The sequence below is a fragment of the Medicago sativa genome, chromosome 8, assembly GCF_051527215.1.
Source record: "Medicago sativa cultivar Bolivia chromosome 8, Bolivia_mono, whole genome shotgun sequence".
Taxonomy (NCBI): domain Eukaryota; kingdom Viridiplantae; phylum Streptophyta; class Magnoliopsida; order Fabales; family Fabaceae; genus Medicago; species Medicago sativa.
Window position 1 is genome coordinate 5,292,152 of NC_140756.1, and position 21,916 is coordinate 5,314,067.

The 21,916-nt window shown below is 34.4% G+C and overlaps 2 protein-coding genes across 2 annotated transcripts; both read right to left on the bottom strand.

Annotated features, from left to right (window-relative positions):
- Nucleotides 1-3,225: 3,225 nt before the first annotated feature.
- Nucleotides 3,226-5,432, bottom strand: NDPK1 (nucleoside diphosphate kinase). The gene is made up of 4 exons (XM_085732260.1): nt 5,311-5,432; nt 4,880-4,928; nt 4,089-4,320; nt 3,226-3,513 (listed from the first exon to the last, which is right to left on the bottom strand). Exons 1-4 carry the CDS (start codon nt 5,362-5,364, stop codon nt 3,399-3,401), a joined length of 450 nt encoding a protein of 149 aa, XP_085588386.1. The 5' UTR covers nt 5,365-5,432; the 3' UTR covers nt 3,226-3,398.
- A 10,840-nt stretch (nt 5,433-16,272) lies between these two features.
- On the bottom strand, nt 16,273-18,777 carry LOC146896371 (uncharacterized). The gene is made up of 2 exons (XM_085733213.1): nt 17,455-18,777; nt 16,273-16,749 (listed from the first exon to the last, which is right to left on the bottom strand). The coding sequence occupies exons 1-2, from the start codon at nt 18,775-18,777 to the stop codon at nt 16,273-16,275; spliced, it is 1,800 nt and encodes a 599-aa protein (XP_085589339.1).
- Nucleotides 18,778-21,916: the final 3,139 nt, after the last annotated feature.

Sequence of the window (21,916 nt, forward strand, 5' to 3'; positions counted from 1 at the left end):
TTTCATCTTAGGGATGGCAAAACGGGTAAATCCACCTGTTATTAATATGTCTAATAAAAGGGCGAAGCAGGGCAACCAACTAGAGTTATAGGGTTGAAAATTTTAACCCCTCCCCTTTTGTGGCTGGTTTCGGATTAATAAAGGACGAAGCAGGGCGACCAACTAGAGCTATAGGGTTGAAAATTTTAACCCCTCCCCTTTTGTGGATGGTTGTGGATTAATAAAGGGCGAAGCAGGGCGACCAACTAGAATTATAGGGTTGAAAATTTTAACCCCTCCCCTTTTGTGGCTGGTTGCGGATTAACCAGTCAATACTTTTTTTAAGAAAAATCTAAACCGAGAACATCACAAAAATAATGGACAAAATGTGGTATCCATATATATATAAGTTCTTGAGGGTTCTGATATACCTACCTAGTGAAAAACGTTAAGAACACCTTGGAAGACAAATGGTGTAGATTCAACCCAGGAAATCAGAATTTTATCTAAATGAATCATAAGTTATTTTCCATGAGTAGTTAAATTTCTATTGTTGGAAATAAGTTGACTTTGTTGATTCCTATTGTGTTATGATTTTTATTATGTGAATGCTTTTGAACTAGGGCGCTCGGACGAACCATTCATCCATGTTTTTCACTCTTTCTCATTGTGCTAACATGTATAAATTATGAATAATGGTTTTTAAGAAATTATAGTTAATCTCTCAAAAAAAATTATAGTTAAAATTATTCTTATTTTAATTAAAATTAAGAGTATGATAGTTTTCACTTTCATATTGTAACAAATTATACTTATCTATTAAAATAGCATCAACAATATAGTAAATACAAATTTCTATATTTTTAAATAACATCAACTATATAACATTCATATGGACAAATTTATTTAAGGAAATAATTGGAGCTTACGATATTTATAAGTTTGTCAACCTTTATAGTAATTTAATATTAATAATCTATAATTATTTTTCACATATTACGATAAACTGAAATTAAAATATAATATGATATATAGTGAAATTTTCTAAAATTTCATGATGTTAAGTATCAGAATGAAGTTTAATTTCGTTGATCTATTAATTTGTTGGGATATTTGAATATTAGTGATGTGATTTATTTATATACAATCCTATGAAATAAGTTTTTCATCATAATAACAAGATGACATTTGAAAATGTCAGTCTCAAATCTAAAAATAGTTCTATAAAAAACTAAAAGTTAGTTTTGAATTTGATTTTTTTCGGCCGGCTTATCTCCATCTTACAGAAAATTACAATAACCTCTTAATTTTTTTTGGATAAAACACAACACCTTTATACTATATTCGTTTATACCACTGTTAATTTAATTTGTATACAATCTATTGAACACCTACAAATAAACAAAGAACGCATATTTATACAGAATCTTTCTCCGAAACAAAGTAGGGTTTGTTTAGATTAAAAGTTGAAACATATAACGTATATTTGAATAATCTATCTCCGACACATGATTTATGATAAAACATATATACTCCCTTCATCTTATAAAATGATAAGTAAACACAAAAATCCAAACACAATACATACACCATACGTCACTGTAGTTTTATACATCTTTTTTTTTTTTTTATTCTTTTCCTTCTCTCTCTCTGCCATTTCTCTTTGTTCAACACCATCTCTCGTCGGTTCTCTCTTTAGCTACCGGCGTCATAACCTCTCATATTGATCACTGCCATCATCACCGGCGTCGTAACCTCCACTTCTCTCTCAGTCATGCTCTCTCTCAATCACCAACGACCACCGCTGTTATCATCTTTGACAAAACATATTGGGTGTCCGATGTGAGGGTGGTGGCGAGGACGAATCTCAGGGCCGGCCCATAGCCCGTCGAGGCTGGGCGACGACACCGGGCCTCCAATTTTTTGGGGCCCAAAATATTTTTTTTTTTAATATGTAAGACACAAAAATAATGGTTATATACCTATTAAAAGCAAATTATTTCAGTTTGTACAGCTTGCTTTAGTGGCATGGCCACTTTTTGTTGAGTGTGAGGTCATATGTTCAAGACCCACCAAAGTGTGTTTTATATTTTTTTTTTTAAAATGGCTTATTTATTTTTTTTTGGGGCCCTTTATTTAATTTTTTTTGCAACCCTTATAAAATTAAAACCGGGCCTATGAATTTGTTAAGACGGCCCTGACGAATCTGGACTCTTCATCTTTATCTCACTGGAGTTCTCTCTCAGTAATGACGTGGTGTGGTGAAAACGGGTCTCCAGCGAGAGGGAGAAGAGGACTTCGTCGACAGCGCGTCCGTATCTTAACAAATTTCGTTTGTGACGAGGGTGGTGATTGTGATAGTGGAGGATGCGGTGGTGATGACCACGGTGGGGGAGGATAGTGGTTGGGAGAGACAATGGTGTGGGAAGGAATAGAGAGAACATAGAGAAGACGAGAAGAAGATGGGTGTGTGGGGATTTGACTAAATTGCCCCTACTTTATGGTTGAAATGTCTACGGTGTCCGTGTCCATGGTATTGTATTTGTGTCAAATGTTGCTTCTTAGTTATCATTAATAATTGTCTAATTATGCAGTTTTTAAAATAATAATTAATTGAGTCGATTTCAATAAGAAAATTGTATGATAGGACTCGAACCCGCTTCTGTATTAACTGGGTGGTGCTCTAACCAATTGAACTACAATCCTAGGAAAGTTGTATAGCTAAAATTTCGAGCGATAGATCCTTGTTGAACTCTGGTCATAGAATAAACGAGACTTCGATGAATAACTATTTTTCTTTCAATTATTCTTTTATCTTTCCTAGTTTATTAGAACAGAATGGATTCGTCCTAAGAAATAAAAATTCCGATGGCTTTGGCTACAATAACCTTCCCAACCATGATTATTTTACCTCGTAATAAGAAACTTATTTTGAGATAAAGAAAAATGTTAAAGTGACATTTAAAAATGAAATGGAGGGAGTACACATACTAGTAACAAAATATAATTATTAAAATGATAGTTCCAACCAACCTAAGGGATCTGTCTATGCAAATGTGTATTCTAAAAAAGGTCGATTGTGAAAGCATTGAATTTCAAAATCCACGTACCAAAATTATACAACAAAACACCACAACACAAGTTTTAAGTATCTTGCCTCACAACCGATAAATTAAAATAATAATGGTGTAATATAAGTGCAACCACATCAATGGCTAAAACGCAAAATAAAAAATGAACGATAGGAAAACCAAACCAAAACTTCAAGTTCAGATTAAATTTTTCAGAATGTGAGAACATGTTTCAACAGATACGACAACATAACTAGACTTAACATCAAAACCAAGGCATCAAACACTCATAAAGTTCCAGCAAAGGATCAAAATAGGGCAAATTCCCGATCAACTTCAGGTTTATCTTTACTCGTAAATCCACGAGTGGAGGCTGCTTTGCCATGCAGCAGGTCCCTCAGGGAACCACAAACCAATTTCCTTGTTGGCACTTTCAACAGAATCACTTCCATGAATAACGTTCCTGCATCAATAGTGATTAAAATTATACACCATTCTGTAACTTAAAATCAAGTTCAGCAAATAAACTCTAGAGCACTTTTGATTAGTTAAGGGACAGAGCTTGGATCAAGTTCATTGTAATCTTAATACAAGTTTTCAAATCAAACAATGGCATTCTTTTGTAATGAATCATGTATCTTATTCCAAATAGATGATGTTTGATGCTGGGACAAAAACAATCAAAGTATCATCGTTTCAATAAGCACCTATTAGCTATTGGTAAGGATACCAAGCTCTTATCTAAGTTTTATCTTTAACAAAAACAGTTAAAGTATCATTGTTAGACATGAGGTTTTGATTGACTTAAAACATGGAAGGATTTTTTTTGTTTTGAAAAAAAATATCAAGGTGACTTACATGAGGAATAGTAAAATCAAGTCTTAAGAACAGGAAAATAAACCTACAATTCACTATACTAGACGAAGATAAGAACAGAAACATGTTCATATTCATATACATGCAGTTAAAATTTAAAACAAATGGTTTAAAAAGAACAGCTTGCTTCAATAGTAAGACTATGTAAGAAAATTTGTATACCTCCCAATCTCAACAGCAAAGTCACCACGAATAGTTCCAGGCTCAGATTGAGCAGGGTTTGTGGCACCAATAATCTTTCTGCCAGTTGTCACAACATTCTTCCCTTCCCAAATCATGGCAACAACAGGGCCAGAGACAATGTACTCTACCAATCCGCTGAAGAAAGGCTTTGCAGACAAATCAGCATAGTGCTTCTCAGCAAAAGCACGTTCCACATTCAAAAATTTCAAACCTGAAGTCCAGTCTCAAGAATCATTCACCATCACAAATAATTTCAAAGTGAAAAGACTGATGCAATTTGTATTAATGCAATTTAAAAATCAGAAAATCCAAATATTTTAAAATCCAGAATTGACCTGAAATTTTAGAAGTATCAAAAACAAAATTAAACTACACTTGAAAATCAACATTTGGAAAGGAAAACCTCAACTTTGAATTTCAAAACAATCAGGTTATGAAATAGTGACATACTAACATATCAATTGAGAAGTGCTGGTGACACTCTTTCTAACACTCTAACAATCACTCACTTATTGGGTGAAACTCGTGGATCCCAAACTTTGGAAATGGATCTCACAAAATTCATACTATAAAATCTTCAATTGTTTGTCAAATAATCATGTTATGAATTAGATTAGTAACATACTAGCATATCAAAGATTTACAAGTAGTACAAACAGCTTTCAAAATAGATCTCTCTATAAGAAAAAGTTCTTTCATTATGATCAGAGAACAAAACAACAGGATTAAAACATAGTCTTGCAACTAAAAGTTAGTATGCTAAGGGTTACCTTTCAAGTAGAAACCCTTCTTCTCAAACCTGCTGATAATCTCACCAACCTGAAACACAAATTTTTCAGTCAGAAATTACCAAACTTTCAGCATCAAACAAATCTACAAATTCAAAACAACCACACAAATAAATTTAGCTAAAAAATTTATCGAATCAGAAAAATTCATACCAACAAATCAACCCATTTTCTAAACAGTCAAGCATAGCAAGATCATCAATTCAAAACACAAAATTTCAAAAGCCCACTTCAAATATTTTAAAAAAAAAAACGAAATTTTGATAGGAAAAATCAACAAATCAGATAATAATAACCAAATAAGGATGATTTATTACGAAATTCAAGAAAAATCATCAATTAACAACAAAAAAACATAGAATTTAACGAAGAATTGTGAATCAAAAAAAGAGGTGTGAGAGAAGGGAACATACGAGTCCTCTTTGAACTCCATCAGGCTTGATCATGATGAAAGTTTGTTCAGCCATCTTGATTTCTCTGTTTGGTATTGAGTTCGGTTGCTGTTGTTGCTGTGTTGGGAGAGAGTGTGATGTGTGGTGGTGTGAGAGGAAAGGGGGGTTTATATATGGCTGCAGATGAACCTTAACCCTAATTTCACTTTCACAAAACGAATATTCGGCACATAATAATAAAGTTTTTATTTTTTATTTTTTAAGGAGGCCTAAAAGTTAAGGAATCATTTTCCCATTAAACAAAATTATGTTATTATAAAGTAATCATAGTTCGATACCTTTTTTTTTTTTTTTGGTTACAAAAGAGCTAACAGCAACAAAAAAAGGAAAAGGAAAGAAAACAGAAACAGAAAGCAGAGAAACAAACAGCTAGCTTCTAACAAAATAAATGCCTAGCGCATCAGCTCTAAGCAAGGGGAGGAGATCAGCTGGAGGCGATCGAAGGACGACAAGATCAGCATCTGAATTAGCACCAAATTTAGCAAAGAAGTCCGCACATTGATTCCCCTCTCTTAAAGTGTGGTGGAGGGAAATGTTCCGATCATTTAGCAGGTCTTTGATATTCTGGATAAGAACGGCGTAGATGTGGTATCTAGGAGTGTCATTCGCAATAAGATTAACAGCTAGAAGGGAATCCGAGTAGCACATTATCTCAGTCACATTCAAATCCATAACCAATTTCAGTCCTTGGTGAATAGCTGTTAGCTCCGCTAGCAAAATATCCGTTGAATTAGGAATGAAACCGGAAAAGCCTGAAATGAAAAAACCTGAACTATTGCGAAGGACACCACCGTAACCGATGCGGGGAGGGGTCCCAATGCAGCTGCCATCAACATTAAGAATGAAATCTTGGTGGTTTCTGTTGTTCCATTTCACCAATCGGTCTGAATGAGGAGGATTTTCTTCACCGTTGAAGGTAGAGTTGGCTGCATCAGCTGCTGAAATGATGTTGTTACACAGCCGAAATAAAGACAAGGTTTCATTATTAAGGCACATTAAGTTACGGTGTCTCCAAACCCACAAAAGGCCGGCTAAAAAGATACTAGTACGGGAGCCAGAAATACCAAGTTTTATCCAATCATAAGTTGTAGCAGCTGTGACGAAATCGTTACTTATAAAACCAATTTTCTGCCAGATGTCCTTAGAAAAGCGGCAGTCCCTGCCACAGTGCAGAAAGGTTTCATCTTCTTCTCCACAACGAGTGCAGATGGGAGAGGGAGCCATGCTTCTGTGGTGAAGCAGGGAAAGAGTGGGAACCGCATTTTGACACGCTAGCTAGATAAGAAACTTGTACTTTTCCGGAACCTTTAATCTCCAAATCCAAGACCAAGAAGAGTGAAGAGTGGGTTCAGCTGCAGGAACTCTGGAGGTGATAAGCCAATTAAATCCGCTTTTAGTAGTGTAAGTGCCATTTTTGTTTTGAGACCAGATTAAGGCATCCTCAATGTTGTCGTTAAACTAGGTTTGGATGTTGTTAATGTAATTCTCGACAGCTGGTGGAAGATTAGTGTAAAGAACCTGAGCATGATTGCCAGGAGCAGAAAGAACATCTCTAATAGATAATTGAAGGTCATGGACATCAATAACAGGAACATAATTACCTATAGGGCCAAGAGAGTTCCAATTGCTGAACCAAAAGGATGAGGAACCCGAACCAATGCGCCAAGTGTATCCGTCCTTAAGAATGTTTTTGGCACGAATGATTGAAGACCAAGTTGGGGAGCTATTGTTGTTGGCACTAGCATAAAGGGTGTTGTGGCCACCTGTGTATTTGTTAGAAAGGAGAGACACCCATAATTTATTAGTAGACTGAACCATGTCCCAAACAAGCTTCCCAAGAAGACTAGTATTAGCTTCTCTAGCTGCACGAATACCCAATCCACCAAGATTTTTGGGAAGAGAGATTTTCTTCCAATTTACCAAGTGGATTCCCTTATTATTAGTGCCACGCCAGATGAAGTTTCTTGTGGTTTGGTCTATGCTATCACAGATGTTTTGGGGCAGCCAGTTAGTTTGCATGAAATAGGAAGGAATAGAAGTTAACACAGAATTAGCTAAAGTCAATCTCACTGTCTTGTTGAGAAGCCTATTCTTCCAAGATGCCAGCCTGGTTTGCATTTTTTCGATAATGAAATGGAAATCGCTCCTCTTAGGCCGCCCTTTCAAGATGGGGAAGCCAAGATACTTATCAAAGGAAGTAGTGCTCCGGATGCCAGAAATAGCGGTGAGGCTAGTGATTTTCCTTTGAGGGATACCTGCCGAATAAAAGGCTCTCGACTTTGAAAGATTAATCTTCAAACCAGACGCCTTGCTGAACCTGTCAAATAAATCTGTAACAAATCTCAGTTGGGAGTTTCTTGCTTTGATGAAGAGAAGGACATCATCTGCAAAGAGGAGGTGAGAAACTTGGGGCCCTGTGCCTGTGATTTGAATTGGTTCCCATTCTCCTTGAAAAACAACATTATTGATAGCAAGAGAGAGTTTCTCCATACAAAGAATAAAGAGGTATGGGGATAGAGGATCACCCTGTCTGAGACCATGTGAAGGCTTGAAAGAAGGCATTTTGTTTCCATTCCAAAGAATAGAGAAGGTAGAGGAGGAAACACAATGCATGATGAGCTTGATGGTGATGTCTGGGAAACCAAAATCCTGCAAGCAAAAATTGAGAAAATCCCAATTGACATTATCAAAGGCTTTCTCAAGATCGAGCTTGAAAGCCACATAACCTTTCTTCTTCTTTGATCTTTTCATAAAATGAATAATTTCCTGCAAAATAATCGAGTTATCAGAAGTTCCCCTACCAGGCAGAAAGCTGCTTTGGTAAGGGCCAATAATATTATTAAGGATAGGTCTAAGACGCTGAACCAAAACTTTTGTAATAATTTTATAGACAATGTTGCACAAACTGATTGGCCTGAAGTCTTTGTAGGTGTTAGGTGGATCCACCTTAGGGATGAGTGCAATGAGCGTGTTCGAAATCTCCGGATCAAAGTGACCTGTATGGAAGGCTGATTGAACCAAATGGAAAATATCATCTCCAACTATGTGCCAGTACTGTTTGAAGAAGATGCATTGGAAACCATCAGGGCCGGGGGCTTTATAAGGCTTCATGGTGTTAAGGGCAGCGAAAACCTCGCTCTTGGTAATAGGTTTGGTGAGGGAAAGCTTCCCGAGGTCGTCAATTGTTGGCTGATGATTGGTAAAGAAAGTTCGGTTATGGTGAGGCTGAGTGTTGGCAAAAAGGTTCTTGAAAGATAGTTCGATACCTTTGATAGAACATCACATTATATATATTTTATTTTTTTACAAGCAAAAATAAAATATTTTAAGACTAACAATGCATCTAAGTGACACATCGGGTGTCTTGGAAGAATACAAACAGTTACATGAATAAGAAGCCTAAAAACCTAATCTCAAACATGATTAAGTTAACACATCGAAAGCATAAATAACATTGATTGTTTTCAACCACCAAAAAGAAAATAGTTTAGTTATACTCCATCCGGTCACTATTATAGTCAAAAGTTGACTTTTTAGGTTCATTCAATAAATAATGTATGTGGTCTATATATAGACTACATACATTATTTATTGAATGAATTTAAAAAATGAACTTTTGCTTATAATAGTGACCGGATGGAATATCTACTAGTGATATACTCCCTCTGATCACTATTATAAACAAATTTTTACTTTTTAGATTAAATGATGTAGTCTATATTGTAGACCACATATATCATTTATTGAATGAATCTAAAAAGTCAAAATTTATTTATAATAGTGACCGAAGGGAATATATGTGCAAGGGATCTTTACGGAGTAATATTTACTAATAAACTTTTACATCTGAGGAACCTTTACATCACATTTTAGCCTATTGCACACAAATTAAGAAATTGAATGAAATAATCATTAGACATAACATTTTTACTAAATTGTCCTTACTTTATAAGAAAAAGACAAACTTAAAGTTGCACTGAAAATTGTGTGAGAGAAAAGTTGAAGAGGATAAAGTTGGAAGAAAAAAATTAAAGTTGTATTGGAAATGTAAAACGACATTCATTTTGAAACAAATTTTTTTTTGCTAAAGCGACACTCATTTTAAAACGGAGGGAGTACCTTTTAGACTATTTGACCAAGTAAACAACTTTTTTTACAGGTACCTCTCAAGAAATATTGTTTTGACTTATTCTAAAGTTAACGAATCATTTTGCCATAAAAAGATTAAGGAATCATTTTGCCATGAAAAGATTAAGGAATCATTTTGCCATGAAAAGATTAAGGAATCATTTTCCTATAAAACTATGGCTTTATAAAGTTTTTTTAGGCAATCTGTTACTAGTACAAAGTTAGGGAATCATTTTCCAATAAATATATGTTATTGTTGAGTCATTGTTTTGATTTGATTGGGTGGCCTAATTGCATATTTTGTCTCCATAGTGTTTCTTTTTATGATTATCAAATTTTAATCGCATATGGTGACCAATATCAAATTTTAATAAAAATTTTAAACTCTTATGATAGAAAAAGACACAAATCAATATTGTTTTTTAAATATTCATAAAATTGAAATCCTATTTGAGAATGCCATACAAAATCAAAGACTAAACAAATACTTCCGAGCATGAGGACAAAATTAATAGATGAAGAAATCCTTCAAAACACTAAGCATAATATGTCCTAGGATGACTAAAATAGTTGTAATTTTTACTCGTTACATAGTTTTATAGTTTCAGCACAATAAATGGTTAAAATGTAAATAAGAATTCTTCCTGATTTGTCACTTATGCTATGAAGTTACTCTTCTTAGTCCGTATTTTTTATAACCATGATATTGGTGTGAATTATTCATCAACTTCATCGATGATTAATTTTTATCGAAAAATTTGAATGAATTACACACAATTTTGCTTTCTACTACTGCATCCTAATTCCCAACTGTGGTATATTTTTGTAACTCATGAACCGAAGTGAACGAGACATAACTCCTGATGGAGGTATTTTCAAAAGTTTAAGGTGTTGGTAAGCAGTTGAAGGTGCCTAAATATCAATTTTCAAAATTAAATGAGACCAACTAGCAAATAAGCCCAACAGATTAGCTAGTGCATCTAACATTGACCCGCATGGCCATTATAATTTAGACTATTACTTTTCTTACCCTACCTATTTCTCGCGCACCCTATTTTTTCTACGAAAATGCCCATGTGATTTTTGGATTTTATAGTCCGAATTAAGTTTTCCATTTGTTTTAGTTTGGAAAAATGAATTTTTCACCAATTTGGATTTTATAATCCGAACACCCCGAAAAATAGAATGTGTTCCTTGTTTTTCGAATTATAGAATATGCACACCCCCTAAACACCCTTATTTATGGGAAAAACAATTCAGATATATAATCTGAACTGTATCATCACAATAATGAGCATGTTTGTAACATGGATAACCAGTTTAAGGACCATATTAATCTTCCTGACTTTCATCCTTATGTTTTAGGTCATTGTTAGTTGTTCTCATTCAAAAATTCGGATTTCGGGCCACTTGATTGCTCCGAAACTTTCCCAAAAAATCAAAAAAATATAAAATTAAGGATCAAGACTCTCCTGAAAGGGACTTCTTACGGAACTCCACCCCTCAAAATCCAAAATTCTATCGTTTCGACCCACTTTTCATTATTTTTTTCAAATTTTCATATTTTCAGAAAAAATCCGAAAAAATTGCATTAGTTTTATTTGATTTTCATAATTTTTTGTTGGTATTTTTATATTTTTTGATTTTATTTGACATGTTTTTTTTATCATTTTTTACTCTGTTTTTTGTTGTTTTTAAATGCAAATTTCGCAACTGCTTATGTATAAGCATATTTCAGATTATATAATCGGAACACATTCAAGCTGTGTTTGGATTATATAATCCGAAATCCCATGGATATTTTTGTAAAAAAAAAGGGGGTTTGAGAAAATAATAGGAAGGAAAAAGTAATTGTATATAAATTCCAAAGAAAAATAATGTTTGTAGGATTTTGATGGATATACTCCAAGACTAAAATTATATACCCTACATTTTTTTTATTTTACCTTACAATTTTAACTTTAACTTTTAATGCCCATATTATTATTTTATGAAAACAGAGGGCCTAGCCCAACATCAAACAAAAATAAGAGAAAAAAATAAAGAAAAAGAAAACTAGGTAGCAAGAAAAAACTCTCAAACTTATATGAGCCAACATGGCCAAGGGAAACAGAAGCATAACAGTCTCAAAAATTATAGTTTCTAATCCCAGCAGGACGCCATTCTTGGCGCAACTCCATTAGACTTATTTGCATGAATATTTAAAATATTATTTCAATTCTGAAAATAATTGTGTTTCAACATATAGAATAAGTTGGAAATGAATACCGCATAGATGGAGCAAAATCAATACTTTCGAATATGTGGTAAAAAAAACAAATATTAGCAAAAAATAAAATAAAATGCGGTAGTTAAAAAAATTAGGATTGTAAATATACTAGACTTTTGACCCGTGCGTCGCACGGGTTTTCTCGACTATAATAGAGACCAATAAATAATCTTTAACCTGTAAGATCATTGATATGGCAGAAAATATTTTCTTCAGAAAAAAAAGGCAAACGGATAGGAATGAAATTGGTGTGCAATGCATTTTTTTATATGGAATTTGTTAGGTTAAATAATTGCAAACCTAATAAAGCAAATGAGCGGGAAAAAATTAGGTTAAGTTGCTGCAGACGTAACAAAATTAATAAATAAAGGATTTTTGGTCCGTGTAAAATGATGGAATGTTGGTTTTAGCCGTTGGAAAATATTTTGATTATTTTTCAATCCTCCAATATTTGAAAGTATTGATTTTGGTCCATCTATCTTGAGGTTTATATTCATTTCCAATTTATTTTTTATAACTATAGTATTGGTGTGAATTATTCGTCAACTTCATCGATGATTAATCTTTATCGAAAAATTTGATTGACCACCTTTATGGGAATTTTACTTAAAAGATGGGAGTTAAGTTTCACTTTAACAAATATAATACTGCTTAGTCAATGATTCTTTGATAACTCTAAAAAGCATTAAGGATTGAGAACACTTCTATCCAAGTTTGCATAAAAAAAAATACGGGAAATGTAATAGAAAGATAAAAATTTGGATACATAGATTGTTTAACTGGATTGGGTGCCTCTTTAATAAACTGTACGAGTGCTATTAATTAACTAAAAGTAAAATCAACAAAAGCACATGCTTCTCAAACTCGAACAACGACGAAGTGTCAAAATTTCTAAGCCTAAGCATTACTTCACATTTTATATGTTAAGAGTTTTTGAATTTGGTAAATATGATTATGAATTTGAATGTTGTTTAGTTATTTGGGTAATTATTGTTCACTTATAATGTCTTTCGTATAGACTAGGCATTCCAATATTTTTTTTGTGTGTGTTATACCAGAGGATATGAGGGTCTATTTCTGAAATCACATTGGCATCACATACCGAGTTACATTTCTTGATTCTAAAGAGTATCGCACCCCCAAACTAGTGGCTCCAGTCGAGGGAGATCCTAGGCCAACAAATGTAGATGTTATGGTAAAGGAATAACATGACAATGATATTTTGGGTACGTTGCAGCATTTATATGCACTTTGATTATTATTATTTTTTTCACATGAATGATGCATGTTAGTATTTTAATTTTAATACCTCAACAGTTATGTCCCTTTTATGATTTTTAATATGTATTGAATATTTTCACTACAACTTTATGACATTTTAGATGTTCATTCAGTTTTGCATGATGATTAAATTCATTTTATGACATTTTAAATGTTGAGAGTGTTTGAAAGTGTTTACGCATGTTTGTAAGTTATTAATCTTATTATACATTGCAACTTTTACGTAACTATTTATTATACAATAGATCATTTAATCCGTAATCAATTACTTCAATCGAGTATGAGTACTCTTTGTAGAGCTCTTCAATTGGATCCCTTGCAACAATAATGATTTCTTTTTATTATGAGTGCAAAAACCAATTCTGCCATGGATAGATATCTCCTTCACTTTGGTTTGTTACACAAAAGTAGTAAATGTGCGCGCGAGGTGCCATTATAGCACTTTGAAAAGTGTTTATGGTTAGGAATAGGACTTGTCAACAACATACAACCACCCGATAAATAATTCATAAAGACATGGTGAATGTTGCACCAAATAGACTTGAAACATATCAAAAAGCCTTCTTATACTAATGTTGAGAATACATTGTGTAAAATTTACCTGGACTCTCGTGCTTTAAAAAAGCGTCATTTCCATGTGTTTTTAAGAAAAAACACATGTGAAAAAAGTAATATTCATAATGTATTCTAAAGAAAAATAATGTTTGTAGAATTTTGATGAAAATACACCAAGACTAATTAATATAATTATATATCCTACATTTTTATATTTTACCTTACACTTTTAACTTTTAATGCCCACATTATTGTTTTATGAAAACAGAGGGCCTAGCCCAACAACAAATAGAAATAAGAGGAAAAAATAAAGAAAAAGAAAACTAGGTAGCAAGGAAAAACTATCAAACTTAAATGAGCCAACATGGCTAGGGAAACAAAAGCACACAAGGCTAAAAATTCTTGGCTTAATTAATGATTTGGTCCCTTAAGTTATTTGTTGGTTACATTTTGGTCTCATAAGTTATTAACGTTACAATTTGGTCCTTTAAGTTATTTGTTGGTTATATTTTGGTCCCATAAGTTATTAACGTTACAATTTGGTCCCTTAACTTATTTTTTGGTTTCGTTTTGGTACCTTAACTCTTCCTCCGTCAACCACTCTGGTCCTTTATGTTATTAGAGTTAAGGGATCAAAACGAAACCAAAAAATAAGTTAAGGGACCAAAACGAAACCAAAAAGTAAGTTAAAGGACCAAATTGTAACGTTAATAACTTATGGGACCAAAATGTAACCAACAAATAACTTAAGGGACCAAATTGTAACGTTAATAACTTATGGAACCAAAATGTAACCAACAAATAACTTAAGGGACCAAATCATTAATTAAGCCAAAATTCTTCTAATCCTAGAAGGATGCCATTCTTGGCACCTCCATTTGACATCTCGGGCCCGATTGTTATAAATTACTCAATACGTCTCATAATTATTGTTTCTTTAGCATTTTTTTGTCAAAATAATTGTCACTTTACAATACCAATACATCATTTATTATTTTTTCCACTATTATACCCTTATTTATTGAATTTCATCCAACTTAACTACTCCACTTTTTTTTTTGGTAGTGTTACAATGTAACGAGACAAAAAGAAAAAGAAAAAAGGGGGGAGAGTCGAAATTAAGTTCCAAGCTTATCTCTCAAGAAGAGAGATTCCATGCTAGGCGGAGGGCAGTTCCAAAGAGCAGAGCATCTTGCATGTGATCCTTCCTTAGCCATAAAATCTGCGCACATATTTTGTTCCCTAAGAACATGCACCAATGTTGTATTTCCATTTCCTTGTAAAACATCTCTAATACGAAGGATATCAGTAGCATAAGTGTGCAATGTATGATCACGACCATCAATAATTAAGTTAATTGCTTCCAAACAATCACTCTCACAAATAATGTTGACATAGCCTTTTTTACTACAAAAATCAAGACCTAACTGGATAGCACGTAACTCAACTAATAACGCATCACCTCCAACTTCATAGTGAGAAAAACCAGTTATCCAATCTCCATCGTGGTTACGAACAACACCACCAACACCTAAACAACCAAAATCTTCTAGAAAGCTACCATCAATATTGAGTTTGAGTGTACCTTCCGTAGGGGGGATCCAATGAGCTAAGAAGCGCGCTGAGTGTCGGTCTAAACCAAGATTGGGATAGTAAGAAATACATTCATCATGTAACAAAAAGGTCTTTCACACCACATCTTGAATACGCCAATGTTGATCCTCAAAAATAGTATTGTTTCTCCAACACCACGCATACCATACTCCTGTAACAAACAAAATAGAGGAAGTACCCTTTGTCATCTCATGAAGCCAAACCTTGACATCAAATTCAGAGAAAAACTTATTATAACGCCCCATATTCAAGCGGAGCCAAAGCTCTCTAGAGTGTGGGCAATCACGTAAACAGTGAAGAATATCCTCTATGGGTGAAGAGCAACGAGTGCAGCTTGGAGAAGCTACCATGTTGCAATGATGCCGACGGGCATTAATAGGGAGAGCATTATGAAAACAAAGCCATAGAAAGTGTTGGAGATTTGCTGGTACTTTAAGGCGCCAAGGCCAATTCATGTTACAATTCACATTCCAATCTCTATTTTGTTGAAGAAGCCAATAGTATCCAGTCGAGCAAGTATATTCACCTTTCTTTTCATGCCTCCAAGTCCACGCATCTTGAAGTCGTACATCCAAGTTATTAGGAGCTGGAAGTTGATGAATATAGTGAATAATATCGGTTGGTATCATAGTGGCAAGACCTTGCAGGTTCCACCTACCATTCTCCCACACATCCTTCAAACACATAACTGAATCACTGATGTTAACAAATGGGAAAAATTGACAAAGGGGACCGAGTTGTGTCCAGTCAATATTCCAAATCGATGAGTCTCCGGAGCCTACCCGAAAACTATACCCTGCAGCAAACTTTGTAATGGCATGTTGAATACAACGCCAAGTGATTGATGGTTTATTATGTTTCTTATTCATCCATAAAGACGTGTTGCCTTTGTATTTATGGGAAAGAACTTTCACCCACAATTTATCTTTATTATGAAGCATGTTCCACACTAACTTACCAAGCAGAGCTAAATTAGCAAGTCTAGCTTCACGAATACCTAGGCCACCAAATCGTTTAGGGGTTGTAACCATATTCCAATTAACATGATTCCAAGTTCGAGAGCTCCCATCACCCCCCTAAAGGAAACCCCTTGCCATCTTATCTAACCTGTTGCAAACATAAGTAGGAAGATAATAAAGTTGCATGGTATACACGAGAATTGCTGTTGTGACAGACTTAACTAGGCAGGCTCGTCCTGCTTTATTCAATATATTTCCTTTCCAAGTAGCTAGCCTTTTTGAAACTTTATCAACAACGTCATTATATACATCTCGAGAAACTCGACCCTTGACAAGAGGAAAACCAAGATAATGTCCCAAATCCGCCACAAATTTAATAGCTGAAATATCTTGTATCTCACGCTTTCTTTCCCCTTGAACCATTCTAGAACACATAACTTTGGATTTTAAGGTATTAATCCTTAATCCCGAAGCTGAACAAAACTCCTCTAAGGTATCCATAACCACTTTGACCTGTTCAGTACTAGCTTCACAAAACAACATAACATCATCAGCAAAAAGAACATGAGATAATTGTGGGCCACCCTTAGATACCTGTATAAGTTTCCATATTCCACTTAAGACTTTCTGTTGAATACTAAGAGATAGTTTCTCCATACAAAGAACAAACAAGTAAGGGGATAAAGGATCGCCTTGGCGTAGACCTCTAGATGGAGTAAAATGATCAGTTTTTGCACCATTCCAAAGAACACTCAAATTGCTAGATCAGATACAACTCATGATGAGAGAGATAGTTGCCGGGGGGAAACCAAAATCATGGAGAGTGAGTTCCAAGAAGTCCCAATTAAGCCTATCATATGCCTTTTCAAGATCAATTTTGAATGCAATAGAGCCCTTTTTTGCACGAGAATGATGTATGAAATGAACAACCTCTTGGGCGAGGATGCCACTATCCGTAGTACCTCGATCGGGGATGAAGCTACTTTGGAGAGGGCATATCAGGTCAGCAAGAAATGGTCGCAAGCGACTAACCAAAACTTTTGTGATGACCTTAAAGATGACATTACAAAGACTGATGGGTCTAAAATTCCTTAACCTTTGGGGATTACTCTCCTTGGGTATTAGGACAATTAATGTCTCTGCAATTGTAGCGTTAATAGTACCCTTATTGAAAGCCGTATGCACGAGATGTCATATGTCATCACCAATTCTTTCCCAAAAATGTTTAAAAAATATGGGTTGGAAGCCATCAGGACCAGGCATTTTATATGACTTCATACTAAACACGGCTCTCCTCACCTCTTCCTTACGAACTGGTGTTGTTAGAGAGTCTCTGCATTGCTCACTTAAACGAGGCATGTCATTAACCAATAAAGTATTAGGAGTAGTGGAGTGGTCTACCTCAAATAACTGTTTAAAGTAATTTATGGCTTCTGCTTGGAGGATAACATCATCAGTACTCCATTGACCATTTTCAAGAAAGAGACCTTGGATCTTATTTCGCTTTCTCCTCACTAGTGTCTGAGTATGGAAAAAGCTTGTGTTACGGTCTCCCAATTTCACCCAATTCTCCATTGACTTTTGGTACCAAAGGATCTCTTCCTGTTTCAAAACATCATTATATTCTTTTTGGAGTGATGCATCGGTCATGATGAGGTGGGTTGAATCAACCGTTTCTAACATGTGTTGCACCTGCTTTAATTTCTCCGCAAGAATACCTTTCCTTTTATGAATGTCGCCAAACACCTCTTTGTTGAATGTAGTCGCATCTAACCGAACATGCTCAAGACTCGCGGGTACAATATGCTCACCTTTATCCCAAGCTTTGTAGACTACCTCTGGAAAATCTTTATGTGTTAGCCAAGCAGCTTGAAAGCGAAAGGGTCGCACACGTTTAGCTGGAACAAAACCGACACCCCTTAAGAGGATAGGGCGATGGTCGGAATAATTCTGTGTCAAGTTCTCTACATAAGCTTCAGGAAAAGTAGTACGCCACGCAGAATCACCAAGGGCCCTGTCCAACCTTTTAGCTACCTTCAGAATCCCTCGTTCCTTACGAGTCCAAGTATAAGTACTACCCGTAGCTCCAAGGTCAATAAGATTACATTGCTCCATCATATTGGAAAATTTCTCAGCTTGTCTAGCTGTAAAGATGCCCCCCTTTATCTCGGACGGATGAAGGACTTCGTTGAAATCTCCTATCATAACCCAAGGACTCAAAATATCGTCACGAATAGAAATAAGATAGCTCCATAATTTCTCACGATTGACTAGTTGAGGGGTACCATAGATAGCAGAGCAAAACCACATACAATTCGCCTTTTTAATGCAAATGGTGACCGCTTGAAAGTAGACATCTATCACAGTAATATCATAATCACAACCTTTACTTTTCAGCACCCAAATACCTCCCGAATGACCGGACGCTTCAGAGAGAGCACATATCTCATAACCAAGACGATTCCAAAATAGTGATGCTTTTGAGAAAGGACAATGGGTTTCCATGATAAAAATGAAGAGAGGATGATGTTTCTTTACCAATTCCTTCGCATGTCGGCGACCCTCAAAACTAAGAGCACCTCTGATATTCCAACTCAAAATAGTAAGATCTTCAAAACTCATGGTAAAACATATAATGTCTTGTGATCACACCAGTATCCTCTCACAACAAGGAGATAAATAACCAAAACTCTCACAACAAGGAGAGAAAAACCAAAGCTCTCACAACAAGGAGAGAAAAACCAAAACTCTCAACAAGGAGAGAAAAACCAAAGCTCTCACAAGGAGAGAAAGACCGTATTTAATAAAGCAATAGTGTTATCAAAGTTGTTTTTCATAGAGATAAAAAAAACGAATACAGAAACTAGGTTTATATTGAAGCAAATTGAGGATGGAGCCGCATGAAGCACACTCGAATGGATTACCAAATAGAAAAGGTATCGAGCACAATTTCAATCATGTTGCAACAAAAGAAAATTGCTCACGGTTGCAAGCAATCATGGCAGATTGGTGACAATAACAACCAAGCATACAAAGAAAAGATAAACGATGAACAAAGAATTCAATTGATTGGAATTTGATTTCTTATGGGAACCAATAGAAGCAAAGGTTCATGGCAGATCAAACCAATTTTTATAACATGAAATTCATTCTTGTTGGGCGATTATCATATATGCGGTATGCAATTCAATGACTGGAAGGCAAATCCAAACCGCACGTAATAGATATAAACTAACCGCAAATCGTAGTGTAAAACGCGATCGCAAATCGTAGTGTAAATCCGTTAATTCAGTTGACTTAACTACTCTACTAACTACAATTAATAATGTATTTTAGTAAATGCTACTAATTTTATAATTGAAATCAACACAGTTAATCATTTTCTTAATAATCGTGAACAAACCTTAAACGACTAATATTGTGAGACGGAGAGAGTAAAAAAATTATTTTTTCTTTGTATTTCTAAAACTCAGTTAAAAATGGGATTTTGACATTCACTAACTTAAATATTCACTGTTAGAGATTTTACATAGTAAAAATCACATATATTTTTTTTTATGAAATGCTATTTGAAATAACTTTTTTAAGAATTTTTTTCAAAATTTGGATCCAAAAAAAATTATAATAAAATGATGAAATACTTCGAATTACATTTTAGAATAAGCTATTCAAACGAATTTTTTATTCATAACTTTTCTTAAATATTTTTCTGTTAAAATAATTGTAGCAAAAAGATATTACACTATAAAAATCTATTTTTAAAAAAAGCTAAACCAAAAGGTCACAAAAAGACTTCTAATCTTTGAGATTAGAACCAAGCAAAATGTAGAAACAGAAGCGAAAAGCCAAACTTATTTACATGAATATTTAAAAGGGAAATGCTTTATCTCGCGAATACATTCTTCGCGGGAAATTCACGAATGCTTTTTACCATAGAATAAAAAACTGGCCAGCATGTTTTACTTCTCCAAATTTGATTTATATTAACAATTCCAACCAAATTTGTTATTTAGAACATTCATTTTGTTTTATTGGGAGCATAAATAGTTGTGTTTCAAGAGACAAATAAGTTGAAATGAATACCCGCATCCGCATAAATGAACCAAAATCAATACTTTCAAATATGCGGTAAAAAAACAAATACTACGTATTAGTAAGAAATAAAATAAAACGCGGTAGTTAAAAAAGAAATAAAATAAAACGCGGTAGTTAAAAAATTAGCATTGTAAATATATTTTTGGTCTATCATGCGGTATATATTCATTTCCAACTTATTTGTCTGTTGAAACACGACTCTTTTAACATCCAAAAGAGACATTTTGCGTGACACATAGTGCATGCGTGTGATGTCATGGTAGCACACACACAAGTTGTAATTTCATTATATCATCAATATGAATTTGATCAAGTTGTGGTTAGAATTGAATGATGAATGATCAAAATATCATCAAATATTAATGAAGTTCATGCTTGTGTACATCTTGGATATATGAATACCACCTGATTTCAGCTAATAGATAATTATAAAGTAGTCATTAATACAGAATAAGTAGAAACCAACTAAACTAAAGTAGATTAATGATAAAACCATGGATGCACATTAATGATAATTAAAAAAAGAATTACCAAATTTATAGGTTAAATCTCTTTAATTGTAGAAGCTAAACCTATATGTGAGACCATAGTTTTGAAAACTGGACCGGACCGGTTGGACCGGTTCAGTAGACAGTTTGGGTCGATCCTGCTATCAAACCGGTATGAACCGGCGTGAACCGGAAAAACTCGCTTAAAACCGGCGAACCGGCGGTTTTCTGGGCCAACCGGGTTATTGCTTTTTTGAATGAATTTATATATTAAAATTTAATTGTAGAAGCTAAACCTCTATGTGAGACCATGGTTTTGAAAACTGGACCGGACCGGTTGGACCGGTTCGGTAGACAGTTTGGGTCGATCCTGCTATCAAACCGGTATGAACCGGCGTGAACCGGAAAAACTCGCTTAAAACCGGCGAACCGGCGGTTTTCTGGGCCAACCGGGTTATTGCTTTTTTGAATGAATTTATATATTAAAAAAATGGAAAACTGCACGAATGAATTTATATATTAAAAAAATGGAAAACTGCACCCAGTGTTTATTGAACTGGCATGCAGGCTGCCAATTATCTGAGGCTTTAAACACAACCACGGCACCATCAATTTTTGTGTGATATCTTACTTGATGTTATTGATTATATAGTAATATTGAAAACGATCAAATGCAACTTCAATTTACATTTTGTATTTTGTCTTTCCTCAAAAACAAAGAAGCTTGTATTTGCTATCTCTTTTTATTTTTTATTTTTTTTATCTTTATAATATATTCTAAAAGTAAAGTGTTTTTATTATTTTTTGATTAAAGTGTTTTTAATTTACTATACTCATAGTATAAGTATATATATGTGTGTGTTTATCAAATAATTATGTGATAGTAGATGAACTTAAATTTAAAGAACAAAATTCAGAAATCGTCTTAATTTATCTATTTTTATAAAACTTTATGGAGATCGGGTGGTACGACCGAGTCATCCGATTCTTTCAGGCGGTTCAACCAGTGACTCAGTGGTTCGACCAATGACCCAATGACTCGATACCCTTACCGATTCTATGACTGGTCCGGTTTTTAAAACTATGTGTGAGACTACCTTGAAAAAATTTGAAAAGGATTTTTCAAAACTCAATGTGTTTGTCTACAAGGGTATTGCTTCACCGTCGTAGCAAATGCC

Coding starts and splice junctions, on each gene's coding strand:
- NDPK1 (XM_085732260.1), bottom strand. CDS start 5,364: ATGGCTGAACAAACTTTCATCATGATCAAGCCTGATGGAGTTCAAAGA. Junction 4,321..4,879: donor GAAGGGTTTCTACTTGAAAG/GTAACCCTTAGC, acceptor ACTGGACTTCAG/GTTTGAAATTTTTGAATGTG. Junction 3,514..4,088: donor TTTGCTGTTGAGATTGGGAG/GTATACAAATTT, acceptor CTATTGATGCAG/GAACGTTATTCATGGAAGTG.
- LOC146896371 (XM_085733213.1), bottom strand. CDS start 18,777: ATGAGTTTTGAAGATCTTACTATTTTGAGTTGGAATATCAGAGGTGCT. Junction 16,750..17,454: donor CACCAGTTCGTAAGGAAGAG/GTGAGGAGAGCC, acceptor AAACTTATACAG/GTATCTAAGGGTGGCCCACA.